Source organism: Sorex fumeus, unplaced genomic scaffold, assembly GCF_029834395.1.
Source record: "Sorex fumeus unplaced genomic scaffold, SorFum_2.1 ptg000098l, whole genome shotgun sequence".
NCBI classification, from domain to species: Eukaryota; Metazoa; Chordata; class Mammalia; order Eulipotyphla; family Soricidae; genus Sorex; species Sorex fumeus.
The window spans coordinates 88,322,044-88,342,191 of NW_026606155.1; the positions used below are offsets into that span (position 1 = coordinate 88,322,044).

Below are 20,148 nucleotides of genomic sequence, written 5' to 3' on the forward strand. Positions count from 1 at the left end.
TGTCAAATGCTTTCTCTGCATCTATTGATATGATCATATGCTTTTTATTTTTCTTTTGTTGATATGATGGATTATGTTGATTGATTTCCGAATGTTAAACCATCCTTGCATCCCTGGGATGAATCCTACTTGGTCATGGTGTATGATCTTTTTGATGAGTAGTTGGATTCTATTTGCTAGTAGTTCGTTGAGGATCTTTGCATCTGTGTTCATCAGGGATATCGGCCTGTAGTTCTCTTTCTTTGTGTTATCTCTGTCTGCTTTTGGTATCAGTGTGATATTTGCTTCATAGAAACTGTTCGGAAGTGTATTTGATATTTCAATTTCATGGAAAAGCTTAAAGAGGATTGGGAGTAAGTCTTCTTTAAAGATTTGGAAGAATTCACTGGTGAATCCATCTGGGCCAGGGCTTTTGTGCTTGGGGAGACTTTTTATTACCATTTCAATTTCCTTGATGGTGATAGGTCTGTTCAGGTATTCCAGGTCTTCTTGGTTCAGCCTTGGGAGTCTGTAGGAGTCTAGGAATTTATCCATTTCCTCGAGGTTTTAATGTTCCGTGGCATAAAGCTTTTCAAAGTACTCCCTGAGGATCCTTTGAATTTCTGTAGTTTCTGTTGTAATGACCCCCTTTTCATTTCTGATTCGGTTTATTAGGGTTTTCTCTCTCCCTTTCTTTGTGAGTTTTGCTAGGGGCTTATCGATTTTGTTAATTTTCTCAAAGAACCAGATCTTGGTTTCATTGATCTTTCGGATTGTTTTCTGGGTTTCCATCTCGTTAATCTCTGCTCTGAGTTTTATTATTTCCTTCCTCCTGTTAGGGTTGTGCTACTTTTGTTGGTCCTTCTCCAAGTTCTTAAGCTGTGAGGTTAGTTTATTTATGTGGGCTCGCTCCTCCTTTCTGAGGAATGCTTGTAGAGCTATAAATTTTCCTCTTAACACAGCCTTTGCTGTGTCCCATAAGTTTTGGTAACTCGTGTCCTCATTTTCATTCGTTTCTAGGAATCTTTTGATTTCCTCTTTAATTTCCTGTCTAAGCCACTCGTTGTTTAATAGCGCACTGTTTAATTTCCATGTGTTTAATTTAGTTTTCTGTTTTTGTGTGTGATTTACTTCTAATTTCAGCGCATTATGGTCTGAGAAGATTGTTGATATAATCTCTATCTTCTTAATTTTATGGAGGCATGTTTTGTGGCTCAGCATGTGGTCTATCTTGGAGAACGTTCCATGTACGCTTGAGAAGAATGTGTATTCAGCTTTTTGTGGATGAAGTGTCCTGTATATATCTACTAAGTCCCTTTTTTCCATTGTTTCCCTCAGATGAAGTATGTCCTTGCTAAGCTTGAGTCTGGTTGATCTATCAAGAGGTGACAAAGCGGTGTTGAAGTCTCCCACTAGTATTGTGTTGCTATCGATGTCTTTTTCCAAATCTATGAGTAATTGTTTTAAGTACTTTGCTGGTCTCTCATTAGGTGCATATACATTTATTATTGTAAGTTCTTCCTGTTGTACAGATCCTTTGGTCAATAGGAAATGGCCTTCACTGTCTCTTATGACCTTCTTCACTCTGAAATCGATGTGGTCTGATATTAGGATAGCTACCCCAGCTTTTTTATGGGAGCTGTTTGCCTGTAGGATTGTTTTCCAGCCTTTGACTCTGAGTCTGTGTTTGCTTTGACTATTGAGATGTGTTTCTTGCAGGCAGCAGAATGTTGGGTTCAATTTTCTAATCCATCCTGCCACTCTATGTCTTTTAATTGCTGCGTTTAGCCCATTGACACTGAGAGAGATTATTGTCATGGGATTTTGTCCCATTGTTCTGTTGAAATTTGGTGTATTTGAGGGGCCTGTCTTGCCTTAAAGTAGCCCATTTAGTTGTACTTGTAACCATGGTTTTGAGTCTATGAAGTTCCTGAGCTGTTGTTTGTCTGTGAAACTGTGTGTTGTTCCTTCTATTATGAATGAGAGTCTCGCTGGGTAAAGTATTTTTGGAGAAGCATTTATTTCATTGAGTGTTTTCACTCTGTCCCACCGTTTTCGGGCCCTGAGGGTTTCATCAGAAAAATCAGCTGTGAATTTTAAGGATGCTCCTTTGTAAGAGATTTCTTTCTTCGATCTTGCTGCTTTCAGAATTTTGTCTCTGTCTAAGGTTTTGGTCATTTTGATCAGGATGTGTCTTGGGGTATTTTTATTCGGATTTCTTCTAGCCGGTACCCTTCGGGCCTCCTGGATGTGGTCACAAGTTTTCTTCAGCTCTGGAAACGTTGTAGCAATGATTTCTTTGACAGTTTCTTCTTCATCAAGGTTTTCTTCCTGTCCCTCTGGGACTCCAATAATTCTTATGTTACCCTTCTTGGCTTCATCACGATCTTCTCTTGCCATCTATTCTCGAACTGTGAGTCTCTTTTCCATTTTCTGCTCTTTTCTGGAGAGTCTCTGAACTTCATCTTCGAGCTCACTGATTCTGTTCTCAGCAGCTGTTACTCTGCTGCTGAGGCCTTCCACTGTGGTTTTCAATTCGGTTACCAGGTTTTTCATGTCCGACATTTCCGATTGCATTTTCCTTATTTCTGCCTTCAAATCCTCTTGTCTTTTATTGGCATTGGTTTCCATTGTTTCTTTTAGTTCCCTAAGCATCCTGAGTAGCTCCATTCTGAATTCCTTGTCAGAGAGGTTGTCTAACGCTATAGTACTGTTGGTGTCTTCTGGGCTAGCCTCGTGAATAAGAAAGTTTGGTGGGCTTTTGCGTTGCTTTACCATTGTGACCAGTGTGGTTTGGTCCTTCACACTCGCTGCTACTGTTCTGGTTGAGTGAGGAGAGACTGCCAGGAGCCGTTCAGATTTGTTGCTGCTAGATGCGCCTCTTCTACCTTTCTGAGTCTGACCTTCTTCTCAATCAGGCGTTATTCTTTGTTTTATAATTGACATTGAGTAAAACTTTTGGAGGAGTTGCTATTTACTACTGAGCTTGTATAGCTATTTTCAAACAGAACTTTTGTTGGAAATGGAGTAGGCGAGTGGGATTTTGTTGAATTGTAGTAGAAGAGGTGAGAAATTTTGGTTGGGATTAGGTAACAAGTTGATGAAAAGGATGAAAGGATGAAGGTCCAAATTGCTTGGAGTGAGTGATATACCTGTGGCCGCGTAAGTGGCGGCCCGCCCGGAAGCAGGCCACGCCCACTTTTAGGAGGCCACGCCCCCTTCTTAGAGGCCATGCCCCTAGTCAGTCCCAGGCCACTCCCTCCCAGGATCCTGGGATTCGCACTGTCCTCCAGTGGGGCTAGCTCGGTGGGCGGCGCGTCTGGGGTCAGGGGCGGGGCTCTGATGGGCTCCTCCCACCCACCTGGAGGAGGGGGCCGGTGGGCTGCTGTGCGCGCCAGTCCCGGAGCTGGATGCGCGCTGGGGGCTGGGGTCCGCGCTGTCCTCCGGCGGGGCTCGCTCGGCCATAAATTGTACTTTTTTCTATTAAAATATATCTATCTTGATTCTTATGATAAGTTTATTTTTTTAAATTGGAAATAGGGGCTGGAGCAATAGCACATCAGGTAGGGCATTTGCCTTGCACGCTACTGACCTGGGTTCAATTTCCAGCACCCTATACGGTCCCCTGAGCACCGCCAGGAGCAATTCCTATTGCATGAGCCAGGAGTAACCCCTGTGCATTGCTGGGTGTGACCCAAAAAGATAGATAAATAAATAAAATTAGAAATAACCTTTCCTTCCCCTGGGCATGTTTATCACTCAATTTTCACTTATTTTTCTCCTTATTTACCTCTCTAGAAATCACTAATTTGTATTTATTTTCAAGTCAGAAGTTGAATTATGGCAATTCAAATTAATTTTTCTCTAGCCTGATAAACATTTGTCTCAGTATTCTCATTCATGTTTATATATTTATTTATTTATTTGGGTGGCATTTAGTTGATACATTGCTCATTGACCTTTGTTTTGTTTTGGTGGGGGGCTGATGGGGAGGAGGGATCAAACCAAAGTCCTCATACATGCTAAGCATTCACTTTGTACTGGTAGTAACCCTTATATCACCATTTTTAACCTATGTCTAGAATTTTCATTTTTTATGATTCCTATCTTTATTCCTAAAGTTATTCTGAAGCCATTTCATATGTTTTTTTTTCACACTAAGAAATTCTCTGATACCAATTCAACTCAGTTCTGACAGTGTTCTTGTTATTAGTCTAAGATCTCACCAGCTAAAGGCCCAGTCGTCCCAGACAGTCCTTGCACTTCAGTCACTAATTGTAAATCCAGATTAGGGTTTGTGTTTCTGACCAACTGACTGTAGATCTGAGGTTACAAAGATCTTTTTTTTTTTTGCACTTGATTCATCTGTTAGAGCAGCTTACAAAACTCAAAGGCATAATATAATTCAATTAATAGATTACTTATGTATTATAGAAACTTATTACTCAGGAATGATCCAGTGGAAGATGTTGCAGAGGATAAGATATGAGCTTGAGGAGCTTCCACGTCCTCTCCATGCACATTCCTTTACCCAGATCTCCACATATTCATTAATCTAGAAGCTCTTTGAAGTCTGTGTTTTGGGTTCCCCCCCCCCCCGCTTTTTTGGGTCACACCTGGTGATGCACAGGGGTTACTTCTGGCTCTGCACTCAGGAATTACTCCTGGCGGTGCTCAGGGGACCATATGGGATGCTAGGAATTGAACCCGGGCCTGTCGCATGCAAGGCAAATGCCCTACCCGCTGTGCTATCGCTCCAGCCCCAGTGTGTTTTGGGGTTTTTAATGAAGGCCTCATTAAATGGCATGATGTAAGGTGATTAAGTCATTGACCATTAGTGATTAATTCACTGTAGTCTCTTCCCTCCCCTGAAATCCTTGATAGTTCCAATCCTCTCATAATGGTTGATTCTCCTGGAAACCAACTTTTCCCCCTTAGATACATCCTGAAACTGCCTCATTAGCATAACAAAAGAAACCTGGTTTGGAGGGACGATCCGAGAAATGGGAATAAGCACAAATTTTATATTTATTATTATGAATTTATAGTACCATTTATGAACTTGAAAACTGCATTATAAGAATTTGAACATGGCATAATTTTTTATATAGCAAAAATTTCTCTTTACTAATTAAAATTTAGGGAAGAATTTCACTTATTTTTCAAATTCTGTGGACAGTCCTTAGAAATTTTAATGTGTATTTACTTAAACTTATGTATTAAATTTATTTACTATTTTTGTTTTGCAGCTACACCCAAAAATGGGAACTTAGGAGTGATCAAAGGGGTTGATAAATTTAGTTGTTAATTTAAGAATATGCATTGTGTTAATATAATAAAAGCAATAACAAAAGAGAAGGGATTTCAGTGGTAAAATCAGAAAGTTCAGTAGAACTGGAATACTGAAGATTTCAGATTATATTAGAAAAATCTGGAGAGATAGTTCAGTAAATAAGGCATGTGCCTTGCATATGGTTAACCTGAGTTCGATCCCTGGCATCCATATGGTCCCCCAAACCTTGCCAGGGGTGATTCTGAGCACAGAGCCAGGAGTATTCCCTGAACACGGCTAAATGTGGCCCAAAAAACAAAAAGAAAAGGAAAAATCAATGAAGTGTGTAGCACTGTAGCACTGTCTTCCCATTGTTCATTGATTTGCTGGAGCAGGCACCAACAACGTCTCCATTGTGAGACTTATTACTGGTGCCCCAAGGTATATCGAATACATCACGGGTAGCTTGCCGAGCTCTGTCGTGCGGGCGGGATACTCTTGGTAGCTTGTATCTGAGCTCTCTGAGAGGGACGGAGGAATCAAACCCGAGTTGGCCGCATGCAAGGCAAAGCCCTACCCACTGTACTATCACTCCAGCCCCTGTAATAGCATTTTTTGAAGATAATCAAAAGGTTAAAACAGCCTAGATAGTCACCAAGCAGTAATACATATGTGTAATGAAATACTAGTTCTTTAAGAGGAGGAAATTGGGCCAGATAGATAGTACAAAAGGTTCAGGAATTGCACATGGTGTTCCCTGAGCACCACTGGATGTGGCCAAAAAAAACATAAAATAGAAAATCCTTGTATTTTAAAACTTAATCCTCACATAATACTCCTTAGTATGTGTTTGTAATTTAGTATATATATATTCATACTCTGTCAATCCTCAGGAACTAGAGAAAGTCCAATGGGCTGTTGTACATCCTTTACATATGGGAGGCCCAGGTTCGGTCCCCAGCAGCACATGGTCTAAACACTGCTGGGTGTGGTCCCAGAACATAAAAGGCTAATTCTCAATAACTTGGGGAAGAATTTATAATGACATACAAATATTAGATAACTAAGCATATTAATGTGTGATAAATACATTTGCAGTTGTATTTATAACTAAATTTATGGCTTCAAAATACTCTAGCCTCTCCAGTCTCTCAGGAGAGAGTACAGTGGTGAAGCTGCTTGTCTAGCTAACCTGGCTTCAATCCCTAGTACCACACATAGTCTCTTTAGCACAGAGCCAGGATTAAGCCCTGAGCACAACCAGGTGTGAATTAACCCTCCCTTCCCCCACCCCCCAAAAAAAGACTTCAGGAAGAAAAAAAATATTAGCAGTTAGTTGACTTCAACTCAAAAATAGTAGTAATAATAATAGTAGTTGTGGTAGTAGTCATATTACTACAAATAGTGATGCTACTAATAGATATCCGTGAGGCGGTTTGTATGCACATGCCAGTTGCTGTCCTAAACTCATAACAAACCCAGGTGTTGGTGATATCATTTCCATTTTATTGAGAAGACTGACCAAAAAAAAAAGTTTTATAACTTTTTCAGGATTACTTAGTGTAAATACTTGAGTCAGGATTAGAATCCAAGCAGTCTGGGTTCAATGAAAGAGGGACAGAGGGTGCGGAGGGTGTGGCTCCAATGGTTGATCATATGCTTTTTATGTGGGAGTACCTGGGTTTGACTCTTGATACTGCATGTCCATCCCACTCCCCACACTTGACTGGTTGTGGCCCCGAAACAATACAGATAAGATGGGGAAAAATAATAGAGAATTGGGGAGAAAGACAGAGGAGAGGATAGTAGATGTCTCAGTCAGTAAAGTACTTGTCTTGCAAGTATGTGATGAATTCAACCCCTGGTGCCATATGTGTCAAGTATGGTCCTGGCAGCTTTGTTGTTTGAACCTGAAGACCATTTAGTATTTTTTGGGAAAAATTTTTTTTTCAGATCTTTTAAATCTGAGCCATAGTCTGTTGGGATAGAGGATTCTTGGTTGGAGGTTCTTTTCTTTTAAGACTAATGATACCATTCTCTTTTTGCCTGTAGATTTTCATTTGAGGAATCTTATGTGAGTCTTTTGGTGGTTCCTTTAAGTGAGATAGACTCCTAAAAGCAAAAGCTGCTTTTGCTTCTAGGTGTGTATCTCTCTGTGGGCCTTGCCATTTTGATTACAGTATGTCTTAGTATTTTTGTTTGTTTGTTTAAAATTCTTTAGTATTCCTGGATCATAGTAAATGTCTTCCTCCTAGATTGGGGAAGTTGTTGGCTATTATTTCCTCCACAGCCAATACCTCACCTTTCTTTCATCTCCTGGAATCCCAGTGATATGCATATTTTTCCTCCTAATGATGTCTCATACATCCCTTATGTTGTCTTCATTGTTTCTAATTCTTTCTCCACTTTATTTTAGATGATAATTCTCTACCTTGTCCTTGAGGTCACTGATTCAAGGTGCTCTTTTTTTTTTTTATTCTACTGCCAAAACCCACTATTGTGAGTTCAAAACACAACTATTGAACTGTTTAGTTCAGTTACTTTTTGTTTGTTTGTTTGCTTTTTATGTTTGGGAGCTATACCTGTTGGTTGTCAGGAGTTATTCCCAACTCTGTGCCTGGTAGTTATCAAGGGACCCTAGCAATTGAACCTGGGTTGGCTGTATACAAGGCAAATACTCCAAAATGTGTACTATCTCTCTGGCCCTCATTTAACTTGTGTTTGAGTCAGATCTTAGATGTGCCTAAAATTTCTTATATTCCATGTCCTGTTGTTAAATAATATTCTATAATAGAAGTTGCACTGTTGCTCTTCTTGACTTCTAATTGTGCAATATAACAGCAACCTGTAGATCAACTTTCTTGAGCAGGTTATACCATTGACTTTAAATGTCTGCGCTAGGAAATGGAAAAGAACATACAAGAATTATTTAGGGTGTTTTTTCAAAACACATACTGTTAGGAATTTTAATAGCTTATCTTCTCTGCTATCGCTCCTTGGAAATTCATGCTATGTGAAACACTGTTACTGAAAGAACTTAAGATAGCCCTCTGATACATTAGTTTATTTTTATTGTTGTTGTTGGGGATGGGGTACCCACCTGGCAATGCTCAGTGGTTAATCCTGGCTCGACACTCAGGAATTACTCCTGGCAGTGCTTGGGGGACTATTTTGGATGCCAGAAACCAAATGCTGGTCAGCTGTGTGCAAGGCAAGTGCCCTACCTGTGTACTGTCTCTCTGTCCCTGATATTAGCATATCCCAAAAAGAAACTAGCCTGCATAGTACTTGTTTATTTTTATTTCAAAAAGTTATAATTTATTCATGAAAAATGGCATTTCAGAAAATAAATGACTGCAAATTTCAAATAGGGATTAATCTAATAAAATTTTTGGTAATGGATAAAGAACATACCAGAAAAGTTGTTGGTGGGAGCTGGAGCCATAGTGCAGCTGGTAGGGCAGTTTGCCTTGCTTCCAGCCGACCCCATGTTCAATCCCACGTATCCCCTATGATCCCTGGAGCACCTCCAGGAGTAATTCTTGAATGCAGAGCCAGGAGTGAAACCTATGCATCTCTAGGGATAGCCCAAATACTGAAGAAACAAAAAAAGGTGAAAAGTTGTCGACTGTAAGGGGAAAGAAATCCTGAAAAAGGGGGAAAAAATCCTGAAAATGGTAGTCTTTCTTTAAAAACACATTCAGACCATAGACAATAAGTACTAAAGCTAGCACAAAACAGAAATTCTTAAGGATTTTCAGTCTTCCTTCTTGTTTCATTTTTTTTCTTGCTTTGCATCTGTGAAGTTTATCTTTTCTGTAACCAGTACCCTCGAAATTGCCAGGTTTCACTTGTCTGCTTTCTGGTCTGCCTCCAGTTTAGGTCCCTTCTTTTCTTCTCTCTTTACTCTTGAATTAATCCTTTACCTACTTCACAGGCCGATTCTTTGATGAGAATGAATCCCCTGTTGATCCGCAACATGGCTCTAAACTGGCGGATTATAATGGGGATGATGGTAACGTAGGTGAGTATGAGGCAGACAAGCAGGCTGAGCTGGCTTACAATGAGGAAGAAGATGGTGATGGTGGAGAGGAAGACGTCCAAGGTGAGCGTGGGCCTGGCCTCCATGCTGTGACCGTGAAACTCACCAAGTTTTTTGGTTGAATTTGTGTAGAATTTTTTTCCACTTAGCTATAATCGTAATACAAAGAGGTTCTGTGCAGTTTTTCAGTTTTATTTTGAAACCATTTTATGATGATAATATCTACAGATCTGAAAATAATTTTTCAAATAATTTTTTGTTGTAGTTATATTCATAATTGATACACTTAAAATTTGAAACTTAAGAGTCTTCAGAAATTTTAGAATTGATCTACCTCTAGATTTTATCCAAGACAAATACTACCAGGAAATTATTTTCTCTATTTCTCATCTAACAGTATTTCATTATTCTTGGTACAAGTAATGAGAGACAGCCTTTTGATTATAAGGAAAACCACAAAGGGAATGTTCTTCTCTATATGAAGATGATTATTTCACTACTCAGTTAGCATAGGAAGACTGTTTTAGAATTTTTCTTCTGAGAGGTTTAAATTTTATATTTAGGAATACACAGATTCAACATATTTTCTTTGTTAACTGTTATTTCTGAGCTTTTAACTTCATGAAAGTTCAGAATCTACCTATGTGCATGCAGCCCTACCCATGCATGCTTTCAAAGTATGTTGTTTTATTGCAGATTTTTTGGGCCTGTTTTCTGCCTGCTTATATCATTTACTAGTACTTGTGGAGCTTCTTCTCTTTTATAAAAGCTGATTTATATATTTAATATGTGTTACACTCAATTTATAATCCAGTGCATGAAATACTTTTCAATGTAATTTGTTGATCTCTTCCTTTTTTTTAGAATAATTAACCTTTATTTAGATTTGTATAAGAATTATTTTTATACAACTCAGAAGGAAAGATGCTACATGTGTAACAGAAAAAGGGAAACTAGATCTCCCACTTCTGCCTCAGCATCGTTTTAATAGTATATTCTAGATTAGAAGAATGATAATAAATGCTAGGACTTATATAATAATATACGAAGAGAATCACCAAATAGTTTTAGTCATATTAAATAGATTATATTCATCCTTTCCATAATCTCATCCATCTTTCATAAATCTTACCATTTTTCATTGCTTCTATGATTTGTTTGGACGATATTTATAATTATTTAAAATATTCTAAGGCCTTTCATGTATGTATATAAAAAATTAATCTCTGGAGGACAGAAATTTTCATTTATTGGTCTCTCTTTTGTTTGTGTTCTTTCCTTATTCCATATTTCCCTGTCTCCTAGTATTTAGCACACACAGGGCCTGTAGTAAAAGTTGTAAGCTGATAAATATATATGCTTTTCTTTTTGAATTTTTATTCTTCTATGACTAAGAAAATAATTACTTAATTTTTTTTTTTTTGGTGATTGTATCACACCCAGCAGTGCTCAGGGACTACTCCAAGCTCAGTGCTCAGGAGTTGCTCCTGGCAGTGTTCAGGAGATCGTGTGTCTGTGCAAGGGAGTGAACTCAGGCTTCCCACGTGCAGAGCAGGCACTTCAGCCCATTGATCTATCTCTATACTCTAATCCCTGATCGAGGGCAAGTCCTGGCTATGTGCTGAAGAGTGACCCCTGGCCATGGGCAAGGGACCATAAGCGGTGCCAGGAATTTGAAACAGTATTGGCAGTAAGCAAGGCAACACCCAAAGTCCTGTACTATATCTCTGGCCTTTTTGTTTTATGAGTGGGAGTTTTTTTGTTTGTTTTGTTTTGTTTTGTGGCCATACCTGGTAGTGCTCAGGGGTTATTCATTCCTAAGGGGGTGGGGGTGCAACCCAGTCGGCCATGTGCGAAGCAAGCACCTCGCTTTGGTTGGTATTTAACTTCTTAAAGCTTGCTTGGTTTACTTTTAAATATTCTTCAGTTTTCTTTCATAAGAGTGTCTTCCATCTTATTGAATAATTTTAACATTTTGGTTGGATCAATTAATTTCAGTAAGAAAATTTATTTTTGTTTTTGTTTTTTGAGGAAGTGGAAGGTTGAGTCACACCCAGTGGTACTTTTGTTTTTTTTTTTGTTGTTTGGGGGCCACAACCGACCATCAGGGTTACTCTTGGCTCTGCACTTGGGAATTACCCTTGATGGTGCTTAGGATGCCGGAGATCATATGGGATCCTGGGGATTGAACCCAGGACTGCTGATGTAAAGCAAGTGTCCCAGCTACTGGAAAAATGCCCTGGTCATTCCCACCCCAGACCTACACACAGTGGTGCTTAAAATCTCTCAGTTCATTCTCAAGTATTGCTTCCAACAGTGTTTGAGATTAAATGTAGGGCTTCTGCAGGCAAAGTATGTGCTCTGTTCCATCTTCCATGATCCCATTTTTGACTGTCTTAAATTGCTGACTTTTACCAAAATTCCTTGTGTGTTTTTTTGTTTGTTATTTTTTGGGCCACAGCCACTGGTGTTCATGGCTGATTCCTGGCTTTGCACTCAGGGTTCAATCTGTTGGGACTTGGGACTGTAATGTGATGCCAGGAATTGAACCCGGGACAGCCAAGTGCTGCACCTTAATAAGACAAGCACCTTATTCCGTATATTATTGCTCTGGCGATAGTTTTTGTGTTTTTATTTTTAAAAATTATGTTTTTGCTCTTCAATAGGGTACTTTTTATTTTCAGTGACTTTTCACTCACTTCCCTGTATCATTTTCTTCCTACACCCCAAGTTTCCATTGTCCGTTTTCATTTTAGCCTCAGTACCCTCATTAGTTCCTTGTCTTTTCTTTCACAGGAAAATAAATTATTTTATTTAAGTAATATAAGACAATTACCTAAAATAATATCCTTAGTGACCTAAGAAAGTTTTGGTATATTTGGGAGTTTCCTGATTTACAAGTAAAACTTACTTCAGCTGGGGGTTACCACTGAATGGTTTTTAATCCCAGTTTGAGGTTCACTAGTTGTTAGTCGCAGAAGGATAGGGCAGCTGATAAGGAGACTCTTCACAGAGAAGAGAGAGATGTGAGAACATTAGCTCCTGAAAATAAAGAGGGCTAAGTCTGGATGAACTAAAAAGGAATACAAAAGGTCCAAATTATTTTAGGCATTTTCCCCCAAGAATTCTTCAGAAATATAGTACCAGCTGTCAAAATGTGGGGAAGAGGGTTATGGCTGTTCTCCAGCTTATTCACTGTTTGGATTCCAAATGTTTATTGTTGCCCAAATATTTACTTATTTATTTATGGCTTTTTGGGGATCACACTCAGTGATGCTCAGGGGTTACTTCTGGCTCTACACTCAGGAATTACTCCTGGCGGGCTCAGGAACCATATAGGATGCCAGGGATTGAATCCGGGTCAACCCTGTGTAAGGCACATATCCACTGTAATATCAATCCAGCCCTAAATAATTGGAATTTTAAAGTATTTCTTCATAGCTTCAATGTAGAAATAATGGTTCCTAAGCCAATTTGCACTTGTAACCAAAGCATGCAGTAGAATAGAGTGGGGAAAAAATTAATCTCAACATTAGGAAATTAGCTGTGTATTCTGAGCCACAATTTTTTAAATCTGTAATGTGAGAGTTCTGAACAAGAATAGATAATCCTTCTCAGTTCTAAATTCCTGTGGCCACATTCACAGTGGACTAGAGGAATCGTTATATATAACACAGTATTGTGGAAAAACTTATTTCAAATTTCAGTATGCCTGAAACACATCTTCGCTCAAACCCAGGAAAGAGAATGGAATCTTTCCTGCTACTGTTGATTCCCCCATGGAGAATCTGGCTCTATGCTCATACACTCCAGATGTACTACCAAGGTTCCTAACAGTAGGGGTTCTTCTCTGTTCTCTCTGCATTTTGGATTCTTTTTCTCAAACTGTCTCAAGTCAAGTCTCAAGAGACGTCAGCAATGGACTGAGATTGAGGCCTCACCTAAGAACACTTTAGCTTTGGTCTCTGAAATTATGAATATGAAATGGAGGCTTTGGCCACATCTCTGCCAATAGGGGCATGCTTTATTTTACTGATGTCTGTCTGTATGAATTAGATTTTTGGAGCAGTGATGTTTGCATAGTGTTTTCTTGTATGATTAGTGAAGTGTATTTTTCTTATGTTTACAATCCTATTTTTAGTTCTTGTATTTTTAAGAAATTATTTTATATACATATTTTTGATTTTTGGGTCAGACCCGGCTATGCACAGGGGTTACTCCTGGCTCTGCACTCAGGAATTACTCCTGGCAGTGCTCAGGGGACCATATGGGATGCTGGGAATCAAACCCGGGTCAGCCGTGTGCAAGGCAAACGCCCTACCCGCTGTGCTATTGCTCCAGCCCCATTATTTTATAAAAATCTTGAAAAATAACTTTCTGGCTTCTCTTAGCAACCCAGTCAAAGGATTAACTATTATAATTAACTGTTAACTCTGGGGGTTGGGAATGTAACCCAGTGGTAGATAACATACTCTATGTGTTTGAGGCCCTAAGTTTGATTCCTGTTGTGTGAAAAATAAATTACTCTACAATACTTACTATACTTTTGATTTTTTTTATTCTTTATTATGATAAGGAGATGGGTATTTTTTAAATTCTATTCACTATCTTTTTTGTTGTTGTGTGTGAAGGGGGCAAGTGTTTGGGCACACTGGCAGTGTTCAAAGTCTACTCCTGGCTCTATGCTCAAACAACCCTTGACTGTGCTTGAGGGACCATATGTGGTATCAGGATCTAACCCAGGGTTGACCACAAGCAAGGCAGGCAAGCACCCCCTAACCATACCTTTAATCTCATGGAAGTTCCTACTTTGTTTACTAAAATATGAAATGTATAAAATATTACTAAATAGGTACATGGAAGGAAGCTTAACCTAGTGCTTAAGTACTTAGAATTTGGAGTCATATTACCTCAATTTGAATCTTAGCTTTAGCACTTCTGAGGTCTTTGACCCTGTGAATGACCTGACTCTGTACCTCAGAATTTCCTCATCTGTCAAATAGGAATAAATATAATTACCTAACAATTGTTATATGTAAGAACATGACTTAAAATATTTGTTCAGCCCTATGTTACACTGTAAACAATGTATAGTTGTTTTTTGAACAAAATAATAACAAAAGCAAATCTAGAACTTTGTCTCTGGGTTTCCTGCCGGAGAGAATAATAGCATTTTGACTCATGAATTAATACAGCCCTACTGCTGTATGATCTCTCTGGCCCCAGATCACACTGTCATATTGTCCTAAAAGTTGGTAGAAATTTTTTTGTTTGTCTTATTTTTTGTTTTGTTCTCGGGTCACAACCAACAGTGTTCAAGAGTTCCTCTTGGCTCTACACTCAGGGATCATACCTGACAATGCTCAGGATGACCATATGGGTTTCTGGGGATAGAACCCAGGTCAGCTGTGTGCAAAGCAAGCACCCTACTGGCAGTACTATCACTCTGGCTCCTTAGTAGAGCTTCTATAAAGGTGATCTTTCTTTTATTTAAAAGGGGATTTAGGAATTGATGTTATAAACTTTGTATTTCCTTTCATTCATTTAATGTTAATTTTGCTACTTTATGAAATGAAGTGCACAGGCAGAGCCTGGCAAGCTCCCCGTGTCAGATTCGATATGCCAAAAACAGTAACAATAACAGGTCTCATTCCCCTGACCCTGAAAGAGCCTCCAATCATTGGGAGAGACAAGTAAGGAGAGGCTGCTAAAATCTCAGGGCTGGGATGAACGGAGATGTTACTGGCACCTGCTCAAGTAAATCGATGAACGACTGGATGACAGTGATACTGTGATAAAGTGATATGAAATGAAGTAAAATATGAATTGTTGATCATCTATTATTCTGCATCAGATTTTTTTAGGTAATTTCATTATACTTAATAGATAAGTGCAAAGAGGTTCTTGGTAGAAATTTGAATTTTGTTTAGAGTAGATGCAATGAAAATGGGACTCTGTTTATGATATAAACAAGGAAGGAAATTGTTGTGCTGGGTAAGGATGTAACTTAAAAGTTTGCCTTGCATGTATTTGTAATTAAATTTCCAACACTGCAAAAAAAATCCCTAAAACTAATAAAAACAAATGGCATTTTTAATGCAACATCCCCAAAGTCCTCTGTAATTCTGAAAAAACTATATGAAGTCACCATATTAAAATTTTGCTGAGGTGAACAGTAAAATTCTCTTATGTTTATAGAGGACTTTGGTTTGTATAGGATTTAAAAAAAAATTTTTTTTTTTTTTTTAGTTTTTGGGTCACACCCGGCAATGCTCAGGGGTTACTCCTGGCTCTGTACTCAGGAATTACTCCTAACAGTGCTCAGGTAACCATATTGGGTGCCAGAGATCAAACCTGGGTTGGCCACATGCAAGGCTAAAACCTTATCTGCTATACTATTGCTCCAGCCTCTGTAGAGGACTTTGAGTACTACCTGCATAGGTACTACTTTATTTTTCTACCAGTAAAGCATTGTTATTCTACTGAGAAAATAGAGATCCAAAGAGGTTTAGGAACTAAATCATGTTTATTGTTTAAACAGGACTAGAATTGAGTTTTTCTGTTTTAAACCTTTGTTATTACTCATTTAAAAACCCCTAGAGGCTTGCTAAAGTCTATATTCTTCCTTGAACACATATCTCACTTGCTTGTCTCAATGTTTCTTTGCTTATTTCTACTCTTGAGAAGCCTGTGTTCTCTCTAGAATATGTACTTCTCTTTCTCTCTCTCTACCCTCACATCTTTCAAAATGTTTCAATAAATTAAAAAAAACTAAAATAAGTGATAGTACTTCTTCCTTTAAAAATCTTCCTAACAAAATTTTATGAATTCTTGTATGTAAGTGTGTAAGGTCTGTAGATACAGTACATCAGGGAGCACACTTGCCAAATTTGATCCCTGGCATCCCATAAAGTCCCTTGAGCACCGCCAGGAGTGTTTTCTGAGCACAGAGCCAGGAGAAACCCCTGAGCATCACCAGGTGTGACCCAAAAACCAAAAAAAAAAAAAAATATATATATATATGTACTTTTTCTACTCATCCATGGTGCAATTAATTTGGTAATTATTTAGTAATTATTTGGTAATTAAATTAATTTAGTAATTTGTTTAGTTTAGTGATTACATTAATTTAGTAAATCATTTAGTTCAGTAATTAAATGAATTTAGGAAAGCCCTCAAAAATTTGTCTATAGCCATAGGTAAGTTCCTATAACATGAATCCTAAGGAGAACTTTCTGGAGAGAGGCCAGTGATTATTTTCCTTTTTAAAGGCAAAGATAGGAGGCTGGAGAGATTGTGGAGTGGGTAGGAAGCTTGCCTTGCATGTAGCCAACCTGTGTTGGATTCAGGCAACACCTTACTGTCCCCTGAACCCGCCAGGCATGATCCCTGAGCATATCCAGATGTGATCCAGAAACAAACAAACAAACAAACAAGAAGCAACAGCAATAAAAAAGAGCCTCTTAGAGAGTACTTGGAGACCTGGGTTTGATCCCCATCATCTCTTGGTCTCCTTAGCACTGCTGGGAGAGACCTCCTTCTGTACTGCTCGGGGTCGTCAAACAGACTGGGGAAGTAGCCTGACAGTAGAGAACTTGCCTTCTATGTGTTGATCCCCAGCATCACAAATAAAGGAAACAAAGAAAACAAGTTTGTCCTAATATTTTTAACATTGATTAGTTTGTAGTCTTCATTTTGTAGCAAAATTATAAAGAGAATAATTGCTATAGGCAGACAGACTTCTCAAGTGGCAGTTAATACCAAGAAGAAAACAGAAAAAGCAAAGTGATTTATAGCCAGTTAAGTCTAACTTAAGCATATTATGTGGGCTCATTTAATAGCGCTACTGAAGGTGACTTTAAGGGACTTACTTTGCTGGAACTGGAGAGATAGTATAGCAGGTCAGACTTAAAAGTGGCTGACCCAGGTTCGATCCCCAGTACCCAATATGGTCCCCCGCAAGCACTGCCAAGAGTAATCCTACACCACTGGATGAGGCCCAAAAACGGAAAGAGAGAGAGAGAGAGAGAGAGAGAGAGACAGAGACAGAGACAGAGACAGAGACAGACAGAGAGAGGTCTTACTATGCAACAATATTACTTAATTCTTTAAGACATGAAAATGTACATAGAATGGTTTCTACCTAACCTCTAAAGGACTAACCTATCTTTATAAATAAATTATATAAAAGGATCAATTCAATGTTCATAGGTTCCTAACATTTTGCTAACTGTATCTAGCTTTCCATCCTCCCTTCCTCCATTCCTTCTTCCCTATCATAAAAATATTTGTTCAAATTAAGTAACCTTCCAAAATTGTAGACTTTTTGCTCTTTAGCCAAGAGCTAAGATATAGTACACATTTGCAGAAGGTATAAACTAGTACACAGAAGCTACTCAAGACTAAGAAAAAACATGAGCCATCATTTGGTTTCTTTGAGTGACTTTAAAAATAATATTCTGATACAGAATCATTTTCCTTACAGATGATGAAGAACGAGAACTTCAGATAGACCCTGCCGACTATGGAAAGCAACGTTTCAATGATGTTCTTTAAGTCTAAAAAGAAAAGTTCGGAAAACCGAAAGTGCTGTAAAATGGAGTAATTTCTACTTTGTTGTTTTTCACTTTTGTTGTAAAGAACAGTTGCATCAATTGTAAAGATACATTGAGATTGACTTAAGAAAAAAAATTAATGATGGAGAATACCCATGTACATATGTGAACTTTTTCATATTATATTATCAAAGAAGAGTCTTTGGGTTATGATACAGTTGAGCCAAAAAAAAAAAGTAAGCAAAACTGTAGTCTTTGAATTTAAAGCAAAATAATGTATAATTTACATTTTTTAAATCTTAATTCTTTCCACAGATGGACAAACAGGAAAATATGGGTGTACAGTTTATATATTGCACATAGAATATCCACAGTGATAACAGTTCCTCCACTGAAAAAAGTTTTATATTCTAATATATTATTACTAGCCCAACTGGAATTATTGACACCCCCTCCCCCGCCCATCTCATAATATTCAAGAGTTAGACCTAGAATAGTCACAGAAACAAAAGAACCAGGTTGCCAAACACTGGGCTGTACATGTGCAGAATTCCTTCCCTGCTTTTATTTGACACGAATTCTGATATATTTTGGAAGATAATCTTTCAAGTGAGGTCTAATGGAGGATGAGATAATCTGCAAAGATATAACAATATTTATAAGTTATACCTTAAGTTCCTGAAGTTGTGAAATGCATGATTGACAATATATTTTTGATTTTTTATTTTTTCACATAATGCCAGTACTATGATGAGAACTGGCTCAAATATTAATATTTTGAGTTCAAATTGGTGGACATGTTCATGATTTAAATGCTGGATTTTTTTTTAAAGGCTAAAATCAACTTTGAAATGAATTTACAATCAGTATTTCAAAGTTTCTCTGGTAGTTTTAGTGTTGAGTAGACTTTCGGAAGTACTAAATAAGGAGTTTTAACAGATTTTTATTAATGCACAGATAAATAGAAGTACAGTGAGTTCTACAGCCATTTTATTAAAATAGCTTAAAAGTTTGTAATAAGAATGAAGAATCTTTGTAATTACTTAATATGTTAGTTAAGAACCCATAAGCCTCATATTTGCTAGACTTACAAAATTATTTTAAATGCATTTGTCTTTTTGACACTTTTCAGTAGAAAGTGTAAGCTAGCTAAAATTTCTAGAATTCCTTGTGTTCTAATTTAAAACATTTTCAATCTTATCATTGCCCCTCCCAAAAAAAGGTCTTAATTGTAAGGAGAAATTTAGGATTGTTAACTCTTTTACAGAAGAGATGCTATTAATTGCATATAAATACACATTCCCTATACTCAGGTTTTAGTAAAAATCAAATGTATAGAAGTGAGAACAATTGTTCACCTCTTGGAGGCACAAAAAATTCTCAGAATACAATTTGAAATTATTTAGTGACAAGGAAAAGATGAAGTAATTTACTAAAATTGTTTTTTCTACCATATAAAAGTAAGCCTTTGCTATCAGTAGAATAGGGCCTACCCTGAATAGGTATATTAATTCTTTTTTTTTTAAATTGCGTTAAAGGGAATTATAGTGTACCTTTCAGGTGTTAGTACAGGAAGATGAATCTAAAAAGTACTCCTAGAGTAATACTTTATAAAATACTGTAAAATATTTTCATGAAAACCATAAACTTTTCTGCCTTAAGTTCTTTTGTCATAAAAACAATCATTTGGTTTAGAGAAAAATTTCTCTAATTAGCATTCTAGAAATTTTATAAACTGAAAAATATTGGACCAATTGATAATATTTCTGACTGTATTAACATTTTAGTGCTATAAAATATGTGAATCTCTTAAAATCCTGACATTCTACAATCTGTATTAAACATGTTGGTTTTATAATGTTTTACTTCTGCCTTAAGATTTAGGTTTTTTTAAATGTATTTTTGCCCTAAATTAAGTGTTAATTTGATGGAAACTGGTTTTAAAATCATCCCTTACTGGGTTCTAATAAATTAAAGATTAAACTTGTTTCACTATTTTGCTGTTTCTGATAACACATCATGCTCATGTGATTCAAATAGTTACATTTCAACACTAAAACTTTTGGAATTAATTTAAAGCTAAGCTAAACTAGAGTTAAAGGGAAACTTTTACACTAGGGTTGTTTACAACAGGATTAGTTTATTTAGCAAACATTGAATGGGTCCTAATACTGAGATTTGTTGTTACAGGTAGTGAGACTACAACAAATGATAAGATAGACAAAATTTCCACTCACATGGAACCTACATTCAAGTAGATATAGTTCAGACAATATATAAGCAAACACTTGAACCAGATA

At 37.5% G+C, this 20,148-nt stretch overlaps 1 protein-coding gene across 2 annotated transcripts in view; it reads left to right on the top strand.

Annotated features, from left to right (window-relative positions):
• GOLM2 (golgi membrane protein 2) overlaps positions 1–19,835 on the top strand; it is an 85,056-nt gene extending 65,221 nt beyond the window's left edge. The window contains exons 9-10 of one of the 2 annotated variants that reach the window (XM_056133867.1): positions 9,189–9,356; positions 17,779–19,835. In XM_056133867.1, the coding sequence (XP_055989842.1) occupies positions 9,189–9,356; positions 17,779–17,849 (239 nt within the window). In that variant the 3' untranslated portion in view covers positions 17,850–19,835. The remainder of the gene's footprint in view (positions 1–9,188; positions 9,357–17,778) is intronic. The other variant, XM_056133868.1, reaches the window with a different exon arrangement.
• The last annotated feature ends 313 nt before the right edge of the window (positions 19,836–20,148 follow it).